This window comes from Alosa sapidissima, chromosome 13, assembly GCF_018492685.1.
Source record: "Alosa sapidissima isolate fAloSap1 chromosome 13, fAloSap1.pri, whole genome shotgun sequence".
NCBI classification, from domain to species: Eukaryota; Metazoa; Chordata; class Actinopteri; order Clupeiformes; family Clupeidae; genus Alosa; species Alosa sapidissima.
This window is the reverse complement of record NC_055969.1, coordinates 34,062,047-34,078,468: the sequence shown is the minus strand read 5'-3', so window position 1 is coordinate 34,078,468 and position 16,422 is coordinate 34,062,047. Positions and strand designations below refer to the sequence as shown.

Below are 16,422 nucleotides of genomic sequence, written 5' to 3'. Positions count from 1 at the left end.
AAACAGCAGACATGGCGTATAAGCCATTAAACTGGGCTGCAGCATATAAGCCATTAAACTGAGCTGCAGCATATAAGCCATTAAACTAGGCTGCAGCATATACGCCATTAAACTGGGCTGCTTATACTGGGCTGCAGCATATAAGCCATTAAACTGGGCTGCAGCATATAAGCCATTAAACTGGGCTGCTTATACTGGGCTGCAGCATATACGCCATTAAACTGGGCTGCAGTATATGACATACAGTATAAGCCATTAAACTGGGCTGCTTATACTGGGCTGCAGCATATAAGCCATTAAACTGGGCTGCTTATACTGGGCTGCAGCATATAAGCCATTAAACTGGGCTGCAGCATATACGGCATTAAACTGGGCTGCAGCATATAAGCCATTAAACTGGGCTGCAGCATATAGCATATACGCCATTAAACTGGGCTGCAGCATATATAAACTGGGCTGCAGCATATAAGCCATTAAACTGGGCTGCAGCATATATAAACTGGGCTGCAGCTGCATCTTTAGGTGTTCAGTATAGAATACTGTAGTGCTGGCTTTCAGAGTAAACAACTATGTTCCCTGAGTGCACCTTCACCAACAGCAGTTAATGTGTGTGCGTGTGTGTGTGTGTGTGTGCGTGTGTGTGTGTGCGTGCATGTGTGTGTGTGAGTGTGTGTGTGTGTGTGTGTGTCTGCATGCGTGTGTGTGTGTGTGCGTGTGCGTGCGTGTGCGTGTGTGTGTGGAGGGTTAGGGTTGGGTATCTTTACCTCTTCAAAGTCCCCAGTAACGCGCGCGTCCTCGATCTTTCCCAGAGCCTTCATGGTGAAGTCGGTCACCTCCTTGACCTGTTCTGCTGTGGGCTGAACACACAGACACAGACAGAGCGTGTCAGAAGCTACTGCTTACCAAGCTAGGAGGACAGTGTGTGTGTGTGTGTTTGTAGGGGGTGGGGGGGTGGGGAATGTCTCAGGGACGGTTTCCTGTCTTAGACTAAAAGGAAGATCTCTAATGATAAAGAGCTAAAAATAAAGATAAAGTCTAAAACTCTGTGTGTGTGTGTTTGTAGGGGGTGGGGGGGGGGGGGGGTGGGGAATGTCTCAGGGACGATTTCCTGTCTTAGACTAAAAGGAAGATCTCCAATGATAAAGAGCTAAAGATAAAGATAAAGTCTAAAACTCTGTGTGTGTGTGTTTGTAGGGGGTGGGGTGGGTGGGGAATGTCTCAGGGACGGTTTCCTGTCTTAGACTAAAATGAAGATCTCCAATGATAAAGAGCTAAAGATAAAGATAAAGTCTAAAATTTGTTAAAGTTACAGTTGCAGTCATTTCCTGTGTATTAGCTGCATTGTGTATAAACTGCAGGGCAGTGTTTTATGCGAGCTAATAGAAACGAACCCATATTAATGCCATATTAACTGCCCCGTGTATTTACCGCATAGCTGAAGAAATGTTGCAAAATCATTGTACAAACCTCAGCTAATAGTAGGAAAATTAGTTAAGGTCTCATTCTTTGTGTAAATGGTCCTTTACGAGGCAAGAGTCACAGCAATTGCTCAGTCTATTTCTGACACTGATGCTGACGGTGTGAGTTATTATAGTTTGTATGTCAGAATGTTCAGAGTGTTCCGTTTTGGGTTATGATTAAGCATGGTAGCCATTAGCCGTACAGCCAATTATGGAAGTCAAATCAATTAATGGCGTGACAACACGCAACATCTTTTCTTAACTGTGCCTTAGACCCCCCCGCCCAAGACACACACAAACACACACACACACACACACACACACACACACACACAAACACACACTTGTGCCTTAGTCCATCATGTGCCTTAACTGAAACGCTGACATATCATGTAATTCTCCTTTTATGATTGCATCTCTAGAGGAATACATAGCAAATCATACTCCATGGCCCACATACCATCACCAACCACATCACACTTGGCCTGTTGTTCCACAGTGACACTTGTGCGGAGTTGTATATTCTGTGGCAGCACAGTGATACAGCAGTCTTACCATGGTCACTCCACATGACTGAGTGCAAGAGCTTGTCTGGAGCCCACATTTGGGACGCATCAGGTGATGGCTGTTTCGAGCCTCCTGATGTAACTAACTGTTAGTGAGCTAAGTGTTATGATTATGTGTGTGTGCGTGTATGTGTGTGTGTACATATCTGTATGTGTATTTGTATGTGCGTATGAGGGGCCGTCTAGGCCTTAATTCATACTTGGTCTTACACACACTATCATAACCTTGCACATACACCACTATACTCATGCACACTCACTATAGTAGTGTATGCGAGAGAGTATACTAGTGTATGCAAGAGAGTATAGTAGTGTATGTGAGAGAGTATAGTAGTGTATGTGAGAGAGAGTATAGTAGTGTATGCGAGAGTATACTAGTGTATGCAAGAGAGTATAGTAGTGTATGCGAGAGAGTTTAGTAGTGTATGTGAGAGAGTATAGTAGTGTATGTGAGAGAGAGTATAGTAGTGTATGCGAGAGAGTATACTAGTGTATGCAAGAGAGTATAGTAGTGTATGCGAGAGAGTTTAGTAGTGTATGTGAGAGAGTATAGTAGTGTATGCGAGAGAGTTTAGTAGTGTATGTGAGAGAGTATAGTAGTGTATGCAAGAGAGTATAGTAGTGTATGCGAGAGAGTATAATAGTGTATGTGAGAGAGTTTAGTAGTATATGTGAGAGAGTATAGTGGTGTATGTGAGAGAGTTTGCATGAAACGGAAGGAGTTTGATTTCTCAGTTCCTGATTGGTTTGTCAATGTCACTTCTCTCTAGCTAGCCAATTAAAATCAAGGAAGGGGCGGGACCTACACTGTCAACAATGTTCGTGTAGACCTAGTGGTGGAGGAAAAAATCAGCCAAGTCCTATGTGACTAAATATTAAACTACTACTGCAAACCGAATGCAAATTAGGCTACAAAGACATGAGGGGTGCCTATTCTATTGTAATTGCCTAGCTACCAGCTCCTTTTGTCTGGCGAAGTCATATTTTAGTGAACTGAGCATACACCACTATACTCTCTCACATTCACTACTATACTCTCTTGCATTCACTACTATACCTTCTCGCATACACTACTAAACTCTCTCGCATACACTACTAAACTCTCTCGCATACACTATTATACTCTCTCGCATACACTACTAAACTCTCTCGCATACACTACTATACTCTCTTGCATACACTAGTATACTCTCTCGCATACACTACTATACTCTCTCTCACATACACTACTATACTCTCTCACATACACTACCAAACTCTCTCACATACACTACTATACTCTCTCACATACGCTACTATAGTCTCTCACATACACTACTATAGTCTCTCACATACACTACTATAGTCTCTCACATATACTACTAAACTCTGTCACATACACTACTATACTCTCTCACATACACTACTATACTCTTTACTCTCTCACATACACTACTATACTCTCTCACATTCACTACTATACTCCTTCACATACACTACTATACTCTCTCACATACACGACTATACCCTCTCATACATACATGTAAAATGACTATAATAGTGAGTGTGCATGAGTATAGTGGTGTATGTGCAAGATTATGATAGTGTGTGTAAGACCAAGTATGAATTAAGGCCTAGACGGCCCCTCATATGCGTGTGTGTGTGTGCGTGTGTGTGTGTGCGTGCATGTATGTGTGTACGTGTGTGCATGTGTGTGTGTGCGTGCATGTATGTGTGTACGTGTGTGTGTGTGTGTGTGTGCGTGTGTGCGTGCGTGCGTGTGTGCGTGCGTGCGTGCGTGTGTGTGTGTGTATTTATCCTCCCACCTTCTTCTCTCCATCCGTGGTGGCCTTCATGAGGTCGTCCTTGATGCCCTTGCTGCAGTGCTCGCACTTGCAGTCGAAGTAGTACTGCTTCCTCAACAGCTTCTGCCGGTCCTGGGCCAGGTTCAGGAAGTCCACATAGGACACGCTCAGCTCCTCGCCCTCTTTGATAGGGCTGAGCACACGCAGCTCGATTCTGCTCCGCAGGAAGTGATGTCGAAAAACGTGGGGGAATCAGAGAAAGGCAGCCGTAAGATAGAAGTGGTGGTCTGTTTGAGGACACTTGAGAAGACCAGATAGCACACCACAAACAGAGCAAAACGGGCCCGATTTAGACGCTGTATGTTGCGACTACCCATTATATTAGTTAGCACGTTCTAATATTATATTATATTAGAACGTGCCCAATAACCAATCAATATCACCATTTTATTGTGAATGTAGGAAGGAATGCATTTATTTACTTCATTCATCCCTATTTTATTATGAATGTAGGAAGGAATGCATTTATTTACTTCATTCATCCCTATTTTTAATGTGAATGCAGGAAGGAATGCATATTACTTCATTCATCCCTATTTTATTTTCTCCTGCTCCTGTTTGTAAACAAAAGTGCTATTCAAACATAATTCACCTACAATTTGTGATTTAATGGAATTATGCAGAACAACAGACGACTTTACTGTTTTATAAGGTATATGTTACTGTACCATAAAGCTGAGGACTCTTTTATAAGGTATACGTTACTGTACCGTAAAGCTGAGGACTGTTTTATAAGGTACACTTTACTGTACCGTAAAGCTGAGAACTGTTTTATAAGGTATACTTTACTGTACCGTAAAGCTGAGAACTGTTTTATAAGGTATACTTTACTGTACCGTAAGACTGTTTTATAAGGTATACTTTACTGTTTTTTATACATCTATTTATTTACTGTTTACCATAACAACATGAAGGCCAACTTTATCTGTCTTTGAACAGACTATCCTATCATAGATTAGGATAGCAGACATTTTGGCAGCAGATAGTGTTATTAATGAAACTGAGCCAGCAGAAGCTCAAAGATCATTGTTTATCTCTCTGGTTGCTGCCTGCTCATTGGTCAGCTCACAGACTGCGGCATGGCCATTGGTTGTTTCGCTGCATTTTTCTGGAATAGTGATTCTTGCTGTACAGAGGTCATCACATGGTCTGTTCTCACCATGCAAAGGTCATCGGAGTCTAGTTTGATTTACTTGGGGCTATTCAGCCCTCAGATCAGTCAGTCAGTCACAGATCAGTCATTACCAACAACCATGAGTTATTACCAGCAAACAAATTGGTAACATTTTATAATAACTGCACACTATTAAGCATTTGTAAACTATGAGTAAATGGTTTGTTCATCATTTGTAAAACATTGTTCCTACATTAATTCTCATCAGTAAAACATTTGTACACACAGTTATAAATGGTTAGTGTATAGTACATAAGCCTACATCCAAAATATATTCATAAATTGTTTTAATGAATTATACAATAATAATTTGTTAATTAAGTAATATTTCCATTATTTAGCCATTGTTAAGGAATTGTCTATGGTTTCGAACGCCCTCCCCGACCACATCAGTCAAGCACCGTACCATCCTTCAAACAGGCCCTCAAAAATCACCACTTGCTTTCCCCTGTTAACAGACGTGCCCAGTTCCCCCTCCTTTTCATTGGCCTGTTAACAGACGTGCCCAGTTCCCCCTCCTTTTCATTGGCCTGTTAACAGACGTGCCCAGTTCCCCCTCCTTTTCATTGGCCACCTTTCTAGCTTGGCCTCTGCTTTCCATGCACCTGTGTGTGTTTTTATGTCTGTTATGTAACCTTGTCCATGTACCTTGTCTGTGTGTTGTATCTACAGTATATGTAGCAAAACTGTAAAGCATCTTTGAGTGTCTAGAAAAGTGCTATAAAAAATAAGTGTATTATTATTATAAGATCAGTTAGAATGGGTGTGAATGATACTATGAATGAAACTATTAACATTACATGTATGCATGTCTTTATAAAAATAATGATTAAACACATGCTTTAATGATTAGTTAGGGTGTGGATACATGTTCTATCAACCACTGACTACTATAATTTATTATTAACTCAGGATTTACATATGGATAGTTAAGGACATTTATTTAAAGTGAGGACTTTCTATACCTTACAAGATAAACGCATTTACAAATGAGGAACAAAGCATTTAGCAATAGTTTAGAAATGCTTAACAAATGGGTGAGTAGTTATTATAAAGTGTTACCAGCAAATTCGACAAAAACTGACATACAAAACTTGACAACATACTGTAGAAAGACAGAGTTGTCATGCATATTTGTAAACAGTCTAACATTTGTAAACTATTTGTTAACAGCCTAAAATCCAGACAAAACCACTGGAACAAGAGCAATGCCAACAAGATGACCAGATATATCCAAATATAGATGCAAAGACCTTAGAATTCACACACCTTCCCTGACACGCATACACAAACACACAGGTCACACACCTTCCCTGACACACATACACAAACACACAGGTCACAGGCTAGGGGTCAGAGGTCAGATTTGAGACCCACCTTCTCTGGGAGTGTAATGCAGAGTCCAGAGCTGACTGACTGGAAGACAGAATCAGAAGCAGAGAGGCTGTGAACAGGCTCACGTGTGCAGTGGTGTACGCTTGCAACATGGAGAATACTCTCTTTCACACACACAAACACACACATGCACACACACTCACCACACATTTGTCAGACAACATGGTTAAAATGTAGACACACATACAAGCACATTCATACAAACATGACCCTTCTAGCTCACTCTGTATGTGTGTGTGTGTGTGTGTGTGTGTAAGAGAGAGAGAGAGAGAGAGAGAGAGAGAGAGAGAGAGAGAGAGAGAGAGAGAGAGTGAGGATACTAACTTGCCATGGTTGAGGATAACAGTGCAGTTTGGCCAGCAGTCATGGTTGACCAGACACAGGTTGGGGAAGAGACCGACGCCGACAGCCTGAAGCCCTCTCTGGTCACTCAGGGTGAAGCCATTCACTTTGATCTGCCATCAGATTACAGGAGATATTAACACACACACACAGCACGCAAGCAAGCCCATGTGCGCACGCACGCATACAAACACACGCACGCTTGCACACAAACACACACATGCTTGCACACAAACACACACATGCTTGCACATAAACACACGCACGCATACAAACACACGCACGCTTGCACACAAACACACACATGCTTGCACACAAACACACACACGCATACAAACACACGCACGCTTGCACACAAACACACACATGCTTGCACACAAACACACGCACTTATACAAACACACGCACGCTTGCACACAAACGCACGCACGCTTGCACACAAACACACACACGCATGCACACAAACACGCGCGCACACACACACGTGTGTGTGTGTGTGTGTGTGTGTGCGTGCGTGCGTGTGAGAGAGAGTATGTGTGTGTATTTTTAGCACAAGCAGCACAGTTCTCACATACACACACCATGACATTATGTGTCTCCAAGCATTGCAGTGGCTCTGAAAAACAGACTGCCAGACACGAGCTGTGTTTAGGTGAGGGTGAGAGGAACGTACCACTCCTAAGAGGTGTGTTTGGGTGATCGGAATGTACCACTCCTAAGAGGTGTGTTTGGGTGAGAGGAACGTACCACTCCTAAGAGGTGTGTTTGGGTGATCGGAATGTACCACTCCTAAGAGGTGTGTTTGGGTAAGAGGAACGTGCCACTCAAAAAGGTGTGTTTGGGTGAGCGGAACGTACCACTCCTAAGAGGTGTGTTTGGGTGAGAGTAAGAGGTGTGTTTGTGTGAGCGGAACGTACCACTCCTAAGAGGTGTGTTTGTGTGAGCGGAACGTACCACTCCTAAGAGGTGTGTTTGTGTGAGCGGAACGTACCACTCCTAAGAGGTGTGAGATGTACTCTGTACCGACGGCCCGGTTGGCCTTGGGCCAGTACTCCAGAAATTTCTGGACGTCGTCTTGCAGCTCCTTCACGTCCTCATCCACCATGTCCGACACGTGATCCTGCAGTAGGTCCAGTGTGGTCAACTGGCTGTCCGACACTCGGCCCCCGTACTTCTGCATGCGCCACATGGCACGAGCCACAAGGCTGGGGGACAGACAGACAGACAGACAGACAGACAGACCAGCAGACAGACAGACAGACAGTCAGGGGTGTTACTGTAGCTATGGTATCTGCAGCTATATATTTGCCGCTACAATTACAGTGTTGTGTTGACCGTTTGCACAAACGACGAGCTGAGAACCTGCATTCCATGATTCACCGCTGAACTACTTTGTAGGCTACCGGAAATGCGACTGAACGAACGAACGATTTAGAACGAATCATCTTGGCAAACTGAACGACGCGAACTGTGTCATGAGAACGAACGACAAAATCCACCTCTAACATGGACGCACGAAAGAAACATCACCGACACGCCCTCTTACTAGGTGTGAATTTTAACCGCATGTTCTACGCTTCGTTCAGACACAGCACATTTACATAATGTCCGGAGGAAATACTAGGGGGGGAGTAGTAGAACAACCGGCTAAATTCGGACTTCCATATGACCGGTTATGTCGTTCAGATATACGGCCCCACCGTTTAACATCCGCAGAACCTCCGGTCTTACACGTATGTCTGAAAGCGCTTAGTGTGTCTTGGCAGGGACAGGTATCAAAGTCTCATGACCTGACCACAGGTGTGCCTCAGGGATCAGTATTAGGACCCTTGCTTTTCTGTATTTACACCACTTCCTTGGGTGAGACCATTCACTCACATGGATTTGACTATCGCTGCAATGTGAACGATACTCAACTTTACCTGTCTTTCCCACTTGAGGACTCTAGCGTTTCCCATCAGATTTCTGCATAAGGCTATTTCAGTCTGGATGACAGATTGGCACCTTCAGCTTAATCACTCAAAAACTGAGCTGTTTGTGTTTCCAGCCAAAACAGCTATTCCCCAACAGATTACATCCAGCTTGACTCATCTTCACTGACCCCAACTAGATCGGCATGTAACTTGGGACGTCATAATTGACCCTTCACTAAGCCACGCCTGAAAACCGCCACATGCCAATTATGGCTTAGCAACTCGTAACTAGGCATGGGAGGTCTGGCAAGCTTTCGAGAGCGTTGTGCCCAGAGCCTTAGAGAGCCCTATCTATATGGTTGTGGTTGTGCCTATGGATTGTGTAAATCTGATACCCAGTATCCCAGCAGCTTTTTTGGGGGGGGTGGGGGGGGGGGAGGGGGGGGGGGGGGGTGGAAGGCCCTACTTTTGGTTGCGCCACCAGACATTTTTGGGTAGTGATACTGCAAATACAGTTTAAAAATGTATTAAGACATTTGTAAATGTTGCACAGCCATTACGACTTGTTTAAACACAGTCTTCCAACTTCAAAAAAATGCATTCTGTCCATTTTTAAAGATTTATTTATGTGTTCTAGAACACATTCACACACATCACACACACATGTACACACACACACATCACACACACATGTACACACACACACACACTCACACACACACACACTCCCTCACCGGATGTTCTCTTTGGGGGCCTTTCCCGCTGTCTTGATGGCGGAGCACTCCCTCTTGTGTTCGTCCCAAGCTGCCCTCTGGCATGTGCGGTCGCAGTAGTGGGCAAACTTGCACTGGGCACAGCGGTGGGGGCTGGCCTGCCGACGGAAGCAGTTGTGGCATACCTGCAGAGCCAGACTGGGCACAAGACAGGACAGACACATCCAATTCAGTTCAGTGCAGTTCAGTTCAATTCACGTCAATTCAATTCAGTTCAATTAATTTCAGTTCAGTTCAGTTCAGTTCAGTTCAGTTAAATTAAATTAAATTAAATTAAATTAAATTAAATTAAATTAAATTCAGTTCAGTTCCATGTAGGTAGTATTATTAACAGTATCCCAAGGTACTTTACAGAGACCGAGGCCTGAACCCCCTAGAGCAAGCAGACAATAGTGCGTAGACGGTAGCAGAACTTCCTTTGAACAGCAGGAAAACTTCAGCATTGTCCAGACAAGCGGGGCGGACTATAGGGGCAGCCGTGGCCTACTGGTTAGGGCGTGTGTGTACAGTATGTGGGGGCAGACGTGGCCTACTGGTTAGGGCTTCGGGCTTGTAACCGAACTGCTCTGGGTTAGTGTGTGCTTCACCTCACTGTGTGTTCACTGTGTGCTGTGTGTGTTTCACTAATTCACCGATTGGGATAGATGCAGAGACCAAATTTCCCTCACAGGATCAAGAGTATATATTACATTACATTACATTTGGCTGACGCATTTTTAGCCAAAGCGACTAACAACATGGTAAACAGTTTAAGTTTTAAAGCAATTCTCAGCAATTCTCCACAATTCTCAACAATTATATATATATAATAGTATATATATATACTTACTTATACTTATCGTCCAGTAGTCATAATGGACATGGCTGAGCGCAGTATGAAAGGGTGACCTTTGCCAGTGGTTTGTTAAAAAAGAACACACTTGTAGAAACATCCCCAGTTCCCAGAGGATCAACTCGTATCATCAAAGTCATTTGATACAAGCCAGTTAACCCATTTACTCCTAATATGCCTGCTAAAAACGCCTATAAAATCCTATGGCATTCTAGACTAAATAACCTTATTTTCTGAGGGGTTTCTGAAAAAATACTAAAAATTGTCAACGTCTACCAAAACCTTAATATCTAAGCCTCTGTACACCTAGAAACATGAAATAAAAAGCATGCTGCGCTACGCAGCATCCAGCGGGAGAGTCAATGCTGCGCTATGCAGCAACAGGCGGGAGATGGAATGTTGCGTCATGCAGCATCCAGCACAAATGGGTTAAGACATCAGTGAAAAGCACTCAATATATACACATATAGACAGTTTGCACATATAGAAGACATGACCATGGGCTGCTTATTATATTTATATAGACAGAAACAGTCAGCTCTAAATCCACCGTCCAGCCATAATGCATATGATTGGTGTTCTTATCAGCTTGGACTCAAACAACCAGCCCTTTTCTCACACACACACACACACACACACACAAAGGGGTTCAGATCCCTCCGGGGAGCAGCCCTTGGGGCCGGGGCTGGGGAGATGTCTGTGTGACTCCCACCCCCAGAGAACACAACCAGCTCCAGGGACAGACGGACACACAGACATCTCTCCTGAGTCTTCCATTCTTTATATGGGCACTTTTGAGCAGAGGAGACGAAGGCCGTAATTCACAGTGCATGACAACAACAACAACGGAAAGCCAACGTGGAGGATGTGCGTGTGTGTGTGTGTGTGTGTGTGTGTGTGTGTGAGAGAGTGTGTGTTTTTGGATACATATGAGAGTCTCTAATCTGTTTTATCTTGTCCAGGAGAATTGCTGCGTGACATAAACCAAACGCAGCTTTTAGTGCTAACTAAACACGCTAAACTAAACTAAAAGCACCTTTACACTGTAGACACAGCCAGATCATAGTATACTGCCAGTCATGTGTTTTCCATTGCTCCCCCCCCCCCCTCATCTCACTTGCAAACTATCTCTGCATCATCTTACAGACCAAAGAAACACAGGCTGATGTTTGCGTTACATAAGCAGCTATTTTAAGATGGCATACAGGCGCACTGGCAATACTGAGGACACACACACACACACACGGGCACACACACGCGCGCACACACACACACACACACACACACACACACACACACACACACACACACACACACCTCCCTTGCCAGCCTCCTTTTCACATCGTCTTCCTGTTGTTTTATTGAGCAGGGCAGGTAATGGAACTGATCATGTGTGTTTATAAGACGTCCAAATGGAAATATCTGTGCTGTGTTTTGGACCTGGTCTGTCCTCACAGCCTCCAGGCTTTTTATGGAGGTGAGACGGCAGTGTGGTGTCACTCAGCCTGGCCATGAACGCCACGAAATCCCGCACCCAACAAGAAGCAATGTCTGGATTGTTTTAAAAATGAAAATATAATGCTACAACATTTAGCATTTTGTGTTTGAAAAAATAAAATAAAACAAATGCCATAATACCATGACTAAAAACGCTAAAAAGTAAACAAAATGCAAAGTCAATAGTTGGTTTTCAATGTGTGTCTGTCTGAGGTGATCTAAATTCTAAAATACACAGAAACACACATCCACACACAGACCTAGGTAGAGTGAGCTCCAGGCAGGGTGAGCTCCAGCTGATCTGGATGTTTGTCGCTCCTGCACGCACGTGCAGACTAATTTCGGACGACTGTGTGTGTGTTTGAGGATAGGTGGGGAGGTGAGTGTGTGTGTGTGTGTGTGTGTGTGTGTGTGTGTGTGTGTGTGTGTGTGGGGGGGGGGGGGGGGGGGGGCATGAGGATTCTGCTTTGTCCATTCCAACAGTTTCCATTTCCATTGAAACAGCAGATCAGCAGAGTGGAACCAGCGCCCCTCTCATGTGCGCCTTCTCTCTACGCCTCTCCGACACACTTACTTGCCTGCAAAACATCTTCCTGTTTGAAATTGAGAGAATTGAGAAGAACATTCCTGAGGCCTGAGAAGTTCTGTGTGTTTTTTTAAGACATTGAAAGACTCTGTGAAATGAGCCTGCCTCTATGCTGTGTGTGTGTGTGTCTGCCATCAAATCAGCAAATGTCTGTTTCTTATCTCCTGTTTCTCTTACTTTTTGGCTGCATTTTTGACTGCACCCAGTACAAATGCTGCTCACCAGTTTCTCTGGGTATGTGCAGCACAATGAGAGCTGCTGGCCTGGGAGAGGCCCAGTATGGACTGTCCAGGAAAGCACTTGATACCTGAGCGGATAAGGAGCATGTCAGGCACAGAATCCACAGCTAGCAGCGGCTTGAGAGACGCTCAGCTCTGTGAAATCTGCTGTAAGGAGAGCACGCTTCAGCAGATGATGTGGGCTGCAGAAATATGCCCACGTTACGAGAGACCCCCATCTCCTCTTCTCTTCCTCTCGCCGCCTCCTGCTATGGCCGTACAAAAGCCACAGTGTCCACTCAGCTACATATTTGCAACCGCACCATTTTCTGACCTGATGTCACCACAGGACACTAGCCTAGAAATCTAGACGCACCCTACCGCCAGCAAATTTATTTGCTTCCCGGGCTAGTCTAGCAACTCTCTGTTGGCTCGCAAGCTGGAAAAATTAAACTTCGATAGGGCCAATCACATCGTGTGTAGAGTCGTTAGGCGGGCTTAACATAATGATTGATGGCAGAGTTAAAACAGTTCAGCGTGAATTCCCTGCTACTTGAAAAAAAGGTTACATGGCGAACAGCGTGACACAAGTTAAGCTTTTTTTAAGTTGGCAAAAGTTTGAACTAGCCAACTAGCTCCGCTGGAGGGAAAACGCATGGGGCTCATGAGTTGTAGCGCTGTCCTATTACGTGCAGAGGGAATTTGAAAGACAACCGATTATCCCGCCCCTCGGACTGAGCACTGCAAACGGTGAGTCCCCAGACCCTACATTTTAATGTGGGTCTGGCTCTAACAGGACACAGCAATGAATGAAGAATAGTGACAGAGTTAAGGTCTAGCAAATTGTAGCTAATACAAAGCACACCAAGGCCTATCAGAACGTCACCTATTACCGACCGTTCCGTATTTCCGACCTCTTGCGTGCATGTGTCACTTAATATTCATTTCTATACAAACCAAGATGGTGGATTCCTAAAGAAATGCAAGCACCCACACCATAAGTGTATCTAAATTAGCTATGTACCAAAAATGATAAAAAAAAGGACATTTTAGCGTGACTTGAAGAGCTGAAACAGTGTTGTAAGGTTGCGTGTACAAATCCGCATGGAATTCTAGTGGAATTTTGATTTGTGACGAGAATTCTTGGTCAAACAGTTGATGTGCCGTGAGAAGGCCAGCACTAAACTCCGAGCGTGGTGAACAAAATCGAATATTTCAGGCAGTAAAAGCCTTGGTAAGAACCAAACCAGATTTTGTTCAAATCTAAACACCTATGGCTACTAAAAAATGTAAGGTTAATTTATCAAATGTTATTTTGAAGTATTAAAAAGCGTAATTTCAGAATTTTCAAACGAAAGGGCAGGTAATTGGTATTTTTACGATATGTAGGCTGTTGTAAGAAGCTGAATTAAATAAAAATTCTAACTGCTTGCTTTTCATTAATACCATAATTTGTGCTTACAAGGAAGCAGCAGTGAAAAATAAATGGCAGCCATACCTTTGTTCAGGCTTCGAAGACATTGTGTATGAAGTGTAGGCACCAAGTTTGAAGGCGCTGCATGAATTTAACAGCATATCCAAAGTTCTGACTGCTTTCTTTTTCATTAAAAGCAGAGCGAAGGGAGGGGGTTGTCACCCAACCTGGCCTCGAAAGCTTTTACTAGTACTTTGTATTTCTACTTTCAGTACTTAAGTATGTTTTATAATGGGATACTTAAGTACTGTAAATAAAATATACTTTAAGACTTTTACTGAAGTGGTATGCTTATTTATTACTTTTACTTTGACTTAAGTCTTTTTCTGAACAAATATGTTCTTCTACTTAAGTGTGAGTTTTGGATACTTTACACAACTCTGCACCCAACACTACCCTACACCACCACTCTACACTACCCTACACCACCACTCTACACTACCCTACACCACCACCCAACACTACCCTACACCACCACCCAACACTACCCTACACCACCACTCTACACTACCCTACACCACCACCCAACACTACCCTACACCACCACCCAACACTACCCTACGCCACCACCCAACACTACCCTACACCACCACCCAACACTACCCTACACCACCACCCAACACTACCCTACACCACCACTCTACACTACCCTACACCACCACCCAACACTACCCTACACCACCACCCAACACTACCCTACACCACCACCCAACACTACCCTACACCACCACTCTACACTACCCTACACCACCACCCAACACTACCCTACACCACCACCCAACACTACCCTACGCCACCACTTTGCACCCCCACCACCTTCTCCAGGAATAGAGCCAGCTACACACTTACACACTTTTCTGTCTTACTGTACAACTTGGTGTTGAAGCAGGAGGGAACACGCTACCAGAAGGATAACACTATATCATCTGCAACATTGTAACATTATACCAATATATACCATTATACAAACAAAATGAGCAAAGAAACAAACAAGCGTGACATATTACACCAACTGGTGTGACCGTGTGGTGTGACCGTGTGGTATGCCTAACCGGTGGATTAGTTCAGTAAATGGCAAGACTTCGAGCAGCTTAGAGACAGTTTGAGCTTTTAACCACCTTATTAACCAGATTTAAGCACCTTATTACATTATATTATTGTAGATAATTCTCTCTCAGAACTACGATGCACTTTATCGGCAGGGCATATGTGTGTGGCACGTGACCAGCTTTTCCCTCAGTGCCAATATCAGTCTCTGGTCAACAAGGTCAACGCTCAACACCCTCCTGCAGACACTGCACCCACGGGATCTCCAGACCCTCCCGATCTCCCTGAGGGATATGCATGACTTTACCACCCGATGCAATCACGCCACCTGCCAGTGCGCCCACCTGCCACTCTTGCCACCTGTGCCAACTCTCTGTACTGCCGGTCGGCGACACCCACCTGTCGAAGACCACGGCGGCGTAGCTGGCCTCTGTGAAGACGACGTCCCCGGCCACCAGCGCCTTGGTGGTGCGCAAGCCTCGGCCCTTGGACCCGGCGTCGAACACCTCCACGGGGTCAGCCTTCTCCAGGGTCATCGTGTTGCTGTTGGGGGGGAGAAATCCACGAGGGTGGGGGGTCACTGGCTACTGAGATGAAGACGCCGGCTACTGCTCCGTGCAGGATCCACACACTGACGCTTCCACGCCACCTGCCTCCCTCTATGGCCCTCCCACGCCCCCTCCACCCCCTCCAAAAATAGCCTCTCCCTCTCCGGCTGCACCACCTCTGTGTGGAGGGGTGTGTGTGTGTGTGGGGGGGGGGGGGGCTGGCTTGTCTCATGCTGAGGAAGAGGTGCCTGCGCGGGGGTAATGTTCCTGTGACTCCCCCCTTCATATTTGGGTGCGTGGGCCGGTCTCTGGAGTATTTTGGTCTTTTGGTTTGTGTGTGTGTGTGTGTGTGTGTGTGTGTGTGTGTGTGTGTGTGTATGGGATGGGACTGCAGCTGTGTGTGTCTGTCAGTGGGCAGATCTAGAGAGAGGCCCTGGAGGCCCTCATCAAAATGCTCATAATGCCCCCGCACACCAGTGGACCAACACCCGGATACAGGCCAGATCTGCCCCGAATATGAGCCGGATCTGCCCCGAATATGAGCCGGATCTGCCCCGAATATGAGCTGGATTTGCCCTGAATATGAGCCGGATCTGCCCCGAATATGAGCTGGATTTGCCCCGAATATGAGCCGGATCTGACCCGAATATGCCCCGAATATGAGCCGGATCTGCCCCGAATATGAGCCGGATCTGCCCCGAATATAGATCTGCCTCGAATATGCCCCGAATATGAGCCGGATCTGCCCCGAAT

General features: G+C 45.0%; 1 protein-coding gene across 2 annotated transcripts in view; it reads right to left on the bottom strand.

Annotated features, from left to right (window-relative positions):
* Positions 1-15,781, bottom strand: part of smyd1a (SET and MYND domain containing 1a) — a 17,485-nt gene extending 1,704 nt beyond the window's left edge. The window contains exons 1-7 of one of the 2 annotated variants that reach the window (XM_042058846.1): positions 15,521-15,780; positions 9,429-9,605; positions 7,773-7,986; positions 6,764-6,894; positions 6,422-6,460; positions 3,832-4,024; positions 765-857 (exon numbers count right to left, since the gene is read on the bottom strand). In XM_042058846.1, coding sequence (XP_041914780.1) covers positions 765-857; positions 3,832-4,024; positions 6,422-6,460; positions 6,764-6,894; positions 7,773-7,986; positions 9,429-9,605; positions 15,521-15,657 — 984 coding nt within the window. In that variant the 5' untranslated portion in view covers positions 15,658-15,780. Of the gene's footprint in view, positions 1-764; positions 858-3,831; positions 4,025-6,421; positions 6,461-6,763; positions 6,895-7,772; positions 7,987-9,428; positions 9,606-15,520 lie in introns of both variants that reach the window. The other variant, XM_042058847.1, reaches the window with a different exon arrangement.
* Positions 15,782-16,422: the final 641 nt, after the last annotated feature.